The 10,542-nt window shown below is 44.8% G+C and overlaps 1 protein-coding gene across 2 annotated transcripts in view; it reads left to right on the top strand.

The window, feature by feature from the left end:
* RAMP1 (receptor activity modifying protein 1) overlaps nucleotides 1–7,708 on the top strand; it is a 143,228-nt gene extending 135,520 nt beyond the window's left edge. For both annotated transcript variants that reach the window (XM_019523319.1, XM_019523318.1), the window contains exon 3: nucleotides 6,880–7,708. In XM_019523319.1, the coding sequence (XP_019378864.1) occupies nucleotides 6,880–7,135 (256 nt within the window). In that variant the 3' untranslated portion in view covers nucleotides 7,136–7,708. The remainder of the gene's footprint in view (nucleotides 1–6,879) is intronic.
* Nucleotides 7,709–10,542: the final 2,834 nt, after the last annotated feature.

Raw genomic sequence — 10,542 nt, 5'->3', positions numbered from 1 at the left:
GACGCAGGAGCACCCCCTACTGGCCCGCCTCACGTGGTGGAAATAGCGGAGGGATACGAATACCCAACTGTGTTCCTGAGGTGGGATCTCTGCACCCGCCACAGGGCCCACACGGTGTGCTGGGGCCAGCACTTGTGGCACCCAAAGTGGGGTGCCAGGAGCATGGGATGGGGACCGGCAGGGCTCTATGGACCCTGGCCAGGTGGTGGCAGCAGGGAGAAGAGGGAGCCAGCCTGGCTCCAGAGCCCCTGCCAGCCCAGCCCCATGCTCCTGATGGCCTTCTCTGGACCCCTGCTTGTCCTGGCCTTGGTGCACCAGCAAGGACCCTGCACTCCCACCCAGGTGTCGTAGAGCTCCATGTGCCCACTTGCTGCCCCTACCCCCAACCTGCTGCCACTTTCACAGCTTCCCTGCCTGTAGCTGCCACTGCTCCTCTCCACTCCCTGCCCCCGGCTGCTCTGGCACCACGTGGCTCCTGGCTTCAGCGCTGGGACTGCAGCAGCCAGCTCAGCTTAACCCTGAGGAGACTGGGGTGATCACCCACAGTCCTCCCCTGCCTCCCCCCTCCCCCTTCTTATATAAATTTCCTTCTGGTGCAGGGAGGCAGGAACAGTCCCAGGGGCTCAGGCCAGAAGCCTCTGCTCTGCACAGGGCTTCTGGATGGCAGGGAGCAGGGCAAAGCCGCCAGGCCTTGCTTCTGCAACCACTTGATCCTGACAGTGGCTTCTCTGGGTCCTACTGCCTCTAGCTCCTGTCAACTTCAACAGGCAGCCAGGGACAGATATATTAATTTCCTAACTTTGTTAGGGGCCCTGCGGGCCAGGTACAATGGCCTGGAAGGCCAAATTTGGCCCATGGGCCATGTTTTGCCCGCCCCTGACTTAGATTACAGTGAGCCATGAAGTCAAGGGACTCCCTCACTGCTGTCTGAATAGAAATTCTGCTGCCAGGCAGTTGGTTTAAACTTTGGGTGGAACAGGAATTGCACAATTGCACCCTTCCTCACTGGATCTGCCCCTGATCACAACCAAACAAAACTTGGGGACTCGCACAGAGCAGTGAGGTCCAGCCAACCACAAAATGAAGATCAAGGACCTTCCCAAAACATGGCAGCCTTTCCAGGGAAGAAGTGTTGTTATAACTCAGGCATCAGCAACCCCCGGCACACGTGCAGGGCATGGCATGCAAAGCTATTTTACTCGGTGCATCACTGCCAGCCCAAGCTCTAAGTAGCTGCTGCCAGTGACAGAGCCCAGGCTGCTCCCAGCAGGTGGCTGGGAGGCTGCAAACAGTTGCTCCAGGCACTCCGGCACCTTCCAAGGTAGACAGACATTGTGGTTTTTTTCGGCACTCTGGCCAAAAAACGTTGCCTACCCCTGTTAACTTATAGTTGGATGGTCTTGCATTTTAAGGCTCTAAATCTGGGATCAGTTCCAACCTCTTCTACAGGCTTAGTTTGTGACCTTCGACAAGTCACTTAGGACATGACTGCACTGTAGCAGCAACAGCCTGTCTCTGCTGGGACATTCCTGAGCATGCCCTGCTCACACACTGCAAATCCACACTGGTGACGGAGGTCTTAGTAGTGGCCACAGAGAGATGCCTGGAGTGGCCTCATTGGCATATTTCCAGGTTTAGAGCATGTAAATAGAAATGGGTGGGTGCAGCATCCCAGCTGGGACATGCTGCTGTCCCTGTGTAAACATACACATAGAGCCAGACTTCTAAAGATATTTAGGCATCCAACTTGCATAGGCATCAGCTTAAAAAAAGTGGCCCTTAGACTCTGTGCCTCCATTTCCATTTTGTCAAGAAGGGATAATAGCACATCTCTACCTTGAAGATGAAGCATACACATGTTTGGGAGACACCGCTTGGCTTAGGAATGGGAGAAGGTGGCTGCTAAGGGTATCTGCTACATCCTGATGGAAGAGATGTTCTGTTCTTACGCGGTCTCCAAGCTCTAAATGGAAGAGCTGGAAGAACAGTACCCCCAAAGCAGTGTTTCAGTCATTGTTACTGCAGGTCTGGCGAAGCATTTGGGTCAGCCTTCATGCTGTGAAGTGTGCATTGTAAGAGATCTCTCTCTTGCAGTCTCCCACGCTTTCTTTGCAAAGGAGTAGCATGGAGGTGGGCTGAGCAAACCCACAGAGCTTCCCAGACTGGGAAAACAAATAACTGTACATACCATAGATAAGAAAGAATGGTAAATGGAAAAGCTGAGGAGAATAGCAGAAAAATAGCCATTTCCAGGGACATATAAAAAGGTAAACCAGGTATTAATGCAGCATTAATATCATATTGGCAAATAGATATATTAGCAGGCTTAGCAAATTACTAATATACCAAAAGCCTGATTGGTAAATGTATCCATATATTGTAATTCTTGCCCCCAGTAGATCTGTGCTCCACTTGTTTTCAGCTGAAAGACTTTCTGATAGAGATGTGTCAGGTCTTGGGGGTAAATGCACCAAAAGAGATCCCTTACAAATGGCAACCTGTACCAGCCTACATACAGAAAATCCCTAAATACTTAAATACATAAGAGTACAGAAGAAATCAAATCAGTCTCTTAGTTTCTGAGCAATTGTTGCATTTTCCTCTTTTTGGAGGTTTTTCCAGCTTTTCTTCCTTTTTGAACTGCCTCACAGCTAGACTCTAAATGTGTCAGCTGTTAAGAACATGGGCCAACAAAAGAAAGGAAATGGTTTCCAAGCAACAGGAACCACACAACAATTCTCAGGATTGATTGTTGCCCTCTGACTCAGATATCGTTTCATTCATCCATTCTCCAGGATGGCAGTTCTCCACATGCTCCATCAAAGAACAGAACACCTACAGGCTAGTTTCACTACAAAAGGCGCATTGACGATTAACTTCACAGCAGTAGGGTATAACTACATCTCCCAGCAAAGGCCCACAGGACCTCAAGGTATAAACACTAGATCATGAGTGGGTAAAGCAAGCAAGCATTGCCACAACTGTTGTCCAAGGTGAAGTTGATCAGGTTTTGAGAAATGTGTACAGGCATACCTTGTTTTATTGCGCTTCGCAGATATTGCGTTTTTTACAAATTGAGGCAAGACCCTCCACCAGCAAAAAGGTTACGACTCGCTGAAGGCTCAGATGATGGTTAGCATTTTTTAGCAATAAAGTATTTTTTAATTAAGGTATGTACATTGTTTTTTAGACATAATGCTATTGCACACTTAATAGACTACAGTATAGTGTAAACATAACTTTTATATGCACTGGGAAACCAAAAAATTCATGTGACTCGCTTTATTGCAATATTCACTTTATTGCGGTGGTCTGGAACCAAACCCGCAATATCTCCGAGGTATGCCTGTACTTTACTCTGAAGTTATACAGTTGGAATTGGTTTTAAGTCCCTCACAAACACAGGCCAGGACTTAATTTTCACATTTCAAATCTCTTATAGCCAAATCTCTGGTCATTTTGCAGGTCTTCCTGATTGATGTGTTTGGTGAGTGTGCAACAGTCTCATGTCATGGTTTGAGGGCTTATGCCATAACTGGTGCTGAATAAACCTCAAAAAGGCTAGGGGTGAGGTAAAAACAGACAGGAGTTTGGAGGCTCTCCTGGGTCTCCTTGCAATGTAGAACTGCAGTGTTACTGGAGCAGGTGGCTTTGAATTCCCAATGCCTCCTGCTGAATTTTGGCTGGAGAGCCTGTATCTTCTAGGAGTTTTTCTGCTTCCAGTGACTGGAAAGTGCAGACTGGAGAAAACAGAAAGACAAACAGTTTTCTAACTTTTTTTCATGCTCACAAAGAAAAGACAGAGTCAGCCTTGGTTTGCTAGTTGAGTAAGTTCCAGGTAACTTTCTGTTTTACCCTGAACAATTTCATCTGAATAGCCATCCTTAAACCCTGTAATGTGAGCTTTTTTTTTTCATCTGTCATGACTGTAATTATCATGACAGCTCTGTTGCTGTTGAGTTTCTTCCTTCTGGGTGTTTTAAAAATGTAGCAGTACCTGACTTCTACACATAATGGGAAGAAATAACTTAAATGGTCTTTTACCCAGATGCTCTTCCCGTCACAATGTCTTGGATGTGTGTTACTCCCAGCCCGTATCCTTGTCTAAGGCTAACTGTTCACTTGTGGGCAACGTAAAGACAGCTTAAAGATTTAACCTTCCCTGACTCTGTCCAAGGCTGGTTCTGTACCGAGTTAAAGCAGCTCAGTGGCTGCTAGTGAACTCGAGCAAGCCAAAATGACAACCACACATATTGAGCACACCCCTTTTACCCATACGCCATCAACAGGCAGGGAATTAGTATAGGACTTGTGAAGTCACTGGGAAATCAGCCTTACACTAGAGTCAGATTCCACTGGTAGTCTGCTGCATCTGGGTCATGCCATGAAGGAGTGTGTGGCATGCTGATCACCGCTGCATAGTGTAGCTCTCAGGCTAAGTCCAGATAGTCTAAAAGTCCGAGGCTGAAACAATTCAATCTTTGCAGGTTAGTTTAAGCTGCATAGAGTGAACCAATAAGCAAGTGAACAGATATTTTCTTTTGATTCCAGAAATGCAGCCACATGCTCGCCCTACCCGTTCCCCAGGACTAGGATTGCTCTTCCTTAATTGATTTATTCTTGTATTTATCTGTCACATTTGAATCTTCATTTGCTGTGTCATCATAGCTAATCACTAGGGGTGCACCGATAAAAAATTTTTTGGCAGATACCAATGACCTATTATTAACCAGCCATATCGACTAATAACAATCCGATTGCTGATATGCAGCCCAGCAGCTTGGAGAGCAGCATTGGGCTGGTAAGTCTGTAAGAGGGAAGGGATGTAGGGGAGGGAAGAGGTGTAGGGGGTGCAGATCGAGTCCCCCATGGTGAGGGGCAGGCGCTGCCCAGGCAGGGCACAGGACAGAGCCATGGGTAGCTCATCCAGGGGGTGGGGGAGGTGGCTCCCACTGCTGTGCACACCCCGAAAGGAGGCATGAGGGGCATGTGCCCCCCAGATTTGTGCATGGGGGGGAAGGCAGGCTGCTCGGGGCCGGGGGGCTGCACAGGTCTCTTCCCACTGGACTAGGGCCATGCTCAGGGCAGGCAAGGGTGCAGTGGGCAGCGATGGTCCTGGGAGGGGGGGCTATGGGGTGGGCTGCAGCCATACCAAAATTCACCATAGCCCCACTGTGCTCCCCCTGACAGTGCTGCCACCACCCACCCCCAGCACAGCCCCAGCTCAGCCTCCCTGCTGGGAAGAGGCCAGTGCAGCCCCTGGCCCTGAGCAGCCCAACCCTGCCCTGTGCACAAATCTGGGGGGCACATGCCCTCCATACTTCCCCCCAAGGTGTGCACAGTGGCGATGCTGAATATCTAGCAAAATGGAGGGTGCTCCACCCAAATCCATGTGGTAGAGAGAATGAAATAGTTTCTCATACATCATACTTTATATGACGCAGAAGTGATGGCCTTTCTCTTTTGCCCTGGTGGTACCATATTGTGGATGCTCTACATCTGCTGTTTTTCTGGGCTTCAGTAAATGGTAAAGTTCACAGAAGCACCCAGCTCCCATTGACTTTTAGGGGACTTTTGAAAATTTTTTCTAGAATCTGTTGGTGCTTGTGTCAGTAGGACAAGTGATTGGAGTCTCAGTTTCTAAGCAAGATGAGTATGTGTGGAAGTGGCTCTAGGGGAAGGCAATTACTGACACTCAGAAGACAGTCCAGAAAGCCTTATCATATTTGCTATGCTGATTAAATTTAGGTAATAAAATTACATGCTGGTTACTGCATTGCCACGGTTTCTGGCAACTGTTTAATTTGTCAAAATATTACAAATATCTAACATTCATTTAACATAGAATTATTCCTAGGCTCTGCAGAAAATGAAAATATAGACCATGAATTTCTGTTGGCTTGTCGGTGAGGGAACAAGCGATTTGTGTAGAGAAACAGTTCTATTGTACTGTACAGCATAGTACTGAGTTATCAGTTGCTATTTAGATAATGTACATACATTTCATTTGCAAGTATATCAAAGAGCTACTAAAGTACACTGTCATGAAATATAAATAACAGCTTAATTTTTAGGCATGTCCCATTATGTCAAACCTGTGGCACACCTTAATAAGAAAGAACTAATAGCAGAGATGGTGATCTGATCTGGCAACAAATTTGGAAGACTAAAATAATGAAGCTAGGCAGCTGCCTCCACACAGATCCATCCAAATTTCATATAACAAACTGAATGAATAAATTGATTTGCTAGACTGATAGTGGTCTGGATCTCTTGTGAATGTGAAGTCCTGTCTGCTTCCAATATAAAGAATTGTAGTTTCAGCTGTTCATTAGCCAGCAGTGGGTCAGGGGTTGTGATTGCAATTTCTCTCATATATCAGAAAGCTGTAAGTGTACAGTGAAGGCAGTTCAGCTATCCCCAGATGGTTTTCTCCTGAGTTCTTCTCAGTCACCAATTGTGATGTTTTCTCTGTCCAGTACTTCTCTAAGCACTGTGTTATTTCCTGAAAAATCCATGATCTCTAAACAAAAAATAGCTCAATTGCTCCAAACTATGAATGCTTCTGATCTCACAAGCTCAGCAGGTTCAGATCTTGGGCTTGTTAGGTGCTCATGAGACCAAGGGTATCATAGGGTCCTTGCCACCTCCCAAGACCTATCAAACCCTCAGATACTTGGCCAAAAATGTCTAGCATAACTAAAGTGTATGGCCTTGATATTCAAAGATGTTCAAACACCCATGAGTTCCTTTGCCATCAAATGGAGTTTTCAATGCAGAGTATCTCTGAAGATCAAACCCAAGGTGTTACTTCCTATTTCATGAGCAATTGCTCTGGAATTTGTCTAGCTTCCTAACCAATGTACTTTTCTTTTCTAGCACTTACGGTGAGCTCACCAACTGTACCTTCCTAATAGCTGGGAAACTAGACTGCTATTGGCCGAACAAGCTGGTGGACGAGTTCTTCATAGCCATTCACAAACATTATTTCAAAAACTGCTCCCTCTCTGGGAGGTCTCTGAAAGACCCACCAAATAACATCCTGTATCCATTCATTGTGATACCCATTCTTGTTACCCTGCTCATGACAGTACTAGTGGTGTGGAGAAGCAAAAAGAGCGAAGGCATTGTGTAACTTCAACTGCCCTGCACTGCAACCTAGGATGGCTCTAGGTCCATATGGACACTATTTTGTGGATGAAACTCTCTTCAGTAGATAATAAGGGCCCTTGCAAAATCAGCAGCCTGTTGGAAACCATTGAGCAAGACTGCTCTAGTGAACCATTTTGTCACCCTACAGCAAGCTGGGAGGGCTCATCAGTATTATAAAGGCAGTGCACAACTGACATTTCATCCTGTGCTGACAAGAGAAGTGTCACATGCTTTTCTTCTGGAGAACAATCTTTGTTAAAGCAGAGATGACACCCTTTGGACTAAAATCTCTGCTCCGCAAGTTGCTAATACTCTTAGCACCTCTCACGTGCCAATTCCTTTGTCATTTTAATTGTGTCATAAATACATTTTTTAAGTGAAAGTTCTATAATTAAAGATTAGTATCTATATGCCTAACCAATAATTAGTTCCAGTGGCCCTTGGGAGGTACTATTCTTCACAAATAATCTGAATATTCTAATTCATTTCTTGGAAAGTTGTGGATTGAATGCTGCTGAATCCTGTTAATAAAAGGCATCCCTGATTACTTTGCAAACTGTTGTTGTCAAGTATCATTTTTAACATGAAAGTACTACAACTCTGTCTAGTTGTGTAGGGGCTTGGCTTTTCCTAGTTAAGATAAATTGTTGGCATCATTTTTATTACAGAAGCAGCTACATACCAAGCAATGCTTCCCTGTTGCTCTAGGCACTGAACAGAGTAGAAGACAAGGCCTACCCCAATAAACTTACTGTCTAAAAAGCAAAGCAGAAGTTGGGAAAGAGGAAATAGTCTTCCCAGGTCATTAAGAAGTCCTGGTCCAAGAAGGGACTGGGGTCCCTAAATTGCACATTAGGCAGAATTTGAGAACAGAGCAGAATCTACATTTTGCCTGGTTGCCTGAGGCTTAACACACTTACCCAAGCCCTCTTATTTTCCTTGCTGAACCTGGTCTATTGTCCAGAAAGCAATATAAGATTCATGGGACCGGAAAAACAAGAAGCAAAAAGGAGTGGCTCTCTGTGGCCCTGTGAGGACAGACCTCCTTGGGAACAGGGAGGTAAGAGTTCTGTCCTTTTCTCTGATGTTGTTCAAGTGTGTTTTTTCCCACCAACTCCTGAATGCGAAGTGCTTAAGCAATCCCAGAGGTAGACTAGGCTACAGATGTACACTTGTGATGTGGACTTTGCAAAATGAGTAACAGACACAGAAAAACAAGGTAAGGATCATGGTCCTACATAAAACTTTATATTTTACAGCCTCCCCTCCCCCTCATATCTTAATTGTTCATCCACAGTTTGGGGTGATGTAAGGGTGGAAAGTAGCAGAGCAAGAATGAGGCAAATAGAGCAGTCACTTCTAGGTAAGACAGTTCATTTCACATAGAATAAGCTCTCAGAAGCAGACTTCTTGCTTATGCTTGTGATTTTCTCCAGTAGCTCCTCTGAAGCTGGATTCCTGTTCTTCCCTGATGTCAGCAAGCAGTTATCCAGTGCTGACACTCCTAAATACCACTTTTTCAACAGCATCATATTCCAGTCTGCAACATTCAGAAATGCAGTTTCAGTACTGACCCCTTCAAAAGCTCTTCTCACCTTCTCTAAGATGCCTAAGCTCAAACATCCTCCATTCCCTCCCCACTCCAACCTTCTTTCCACCAGTGAAAATTTTACTTATGTCCCAGTCCTACTTTCACTGACAAAGGTGACAGCAGGTGGTGGGCAGGGTGGAAAAAAAGAGGTTGCTGTTAACTCCATTGTGGGAAGGATCAGTCCCTTAAACAGCTATCTGTCCCAGCATAAGCTAGGGACAAGTACAGTTCCTTTTGTTGGGTGCCCAGCTTCAGGCTACTTGGGGAAGGCACTACAAAGTACTAAAGCATGAAGGTTATTGCTATTTAAAATACCTTTGTGCTGTTTTCATTCAACAATAGGATTGCAAAATGTTTCTATCATTGTCAGATATCCTCGTTTTTATTCAATTTTCATGGCCCTAAGCACATTAGTGGAAAATGTAATTTGTTCATGATCAGGGAACCATGACATTTTACAGCGGTCTAGAAGGAAAGAAAAAAGCATTCTCCTGAACAGGTAAAAAATTGGTTTCTGAAGGGAAAAGATCTGAAGTGTACAGATAGGAAGGTTCATGAACCAGAAAGTTTGCTGGAAAAGTGTCCCAGGATAAATGCCATCATTTATATTCACTTTCTAGGCTTATGCTGATATCTCGTCCCAGATTGTTTTAGTCTAAATGACACTGCACACCAAACTGACAGTTTGGTAACATTCTCTTAAATATTTGCCTCTAGAGGTAAATGGGCAGACTGGCATTTAATTTCCTTTGCCGTTTCTTCCCTTGGTTTTATGGAGTATTTAACAAAAAAGGCACACATTCCACAAGTGCTCATCTGTAAAACATTGATGTAAGCCAGCCCAATTTATTAAATCTACACTATTTGCTTTCACATCCTTTACTTTAACATTTCTCTGAATGCTTCTTATGTGGCATAAAATATGCGATCTAAATGCCTGAGCAAGAATTAATAAATTACCACTTAAGTATACTCCTGACTGTGCTGCAACTAAAAAAACAACGCATGCATGTATCTACATAAATAATATTGAAACATTAACATGGGAAGTCTGTCTTACAGGAACGTCTGTGAGAAATCAGAAACTGTAGAGCCTACATAAGGAACTACTATTTTAGTCCCGAGAATATTTCTTAACACACACACAGTTTATTTTAGGATTATAACTGGTGCATAGATATTCGGCTTGTCCCTGAACTAGCTAGATTTTCATTTGAAATATCTCTCATTCTTTTCTCTATGTTGAGCTCAGATCTCAGCACTGGCAAAAGAACAGCAGACTGGTAGCGTTTCCCAACAGGGTAGCAGCAAGGAGGGCTGTGCAAAGCTTCGGTCACTGATTTGATTCAGCAGAGATTTGACCCAATTTGGCAGCCAAATCTCCAAATCTGAATCAAATCAGATTTCTCTCTGAATTGAATCAGAACCCTCCAAATCTATTCAGAGAGATTTGGAAAGATTTGATGATTTGGACGTAGATACAGCTTTGTGTTTTTTCTACATACCTTGAGGTACCAGGCAGCTCACGAATGCTGAGATGGTGGGGTGGATGGAACGTCCCATGGGAGTGTGTGTGTGGGGGGGCATTGAATCAGCATCGAATCTTCAGATTTGGATTTGGCCGAGTCGAATCAGGACAATGATCCAAATCAACAAATTGAATCACTGTCCCTGATTTGGGACAAATCTGAATCAAATATGGTCCATTTCGCACACCCCTAGTAGAAAGCACCAATACCTAACTTACTGGGACAAGCAGTTGGTTTGGTGGGTCTATACAGCATCTCACTGGAGGATGC

Source organism: Gavialis gangeticus, unplaced genomic scaffold (assembly GCF_001723915.1).
Source record: "Gavialis gangeticus isolate Ggan-Ray unplaced genomic scaffold, GavGan_comp1, whole genome shotgun sequence".
Classification (NCBI taxonomy): domain Eukaryota; kingdom Metazoa; phylum Chordata; order Crocodylia; family Gavialidae; genus Gavialis; species Gavialis gangeticus.
Note: the sequence above shows the minus strand (reverse complement) of the source record. Positions and strands in the feature narration are given on the sequence as shown.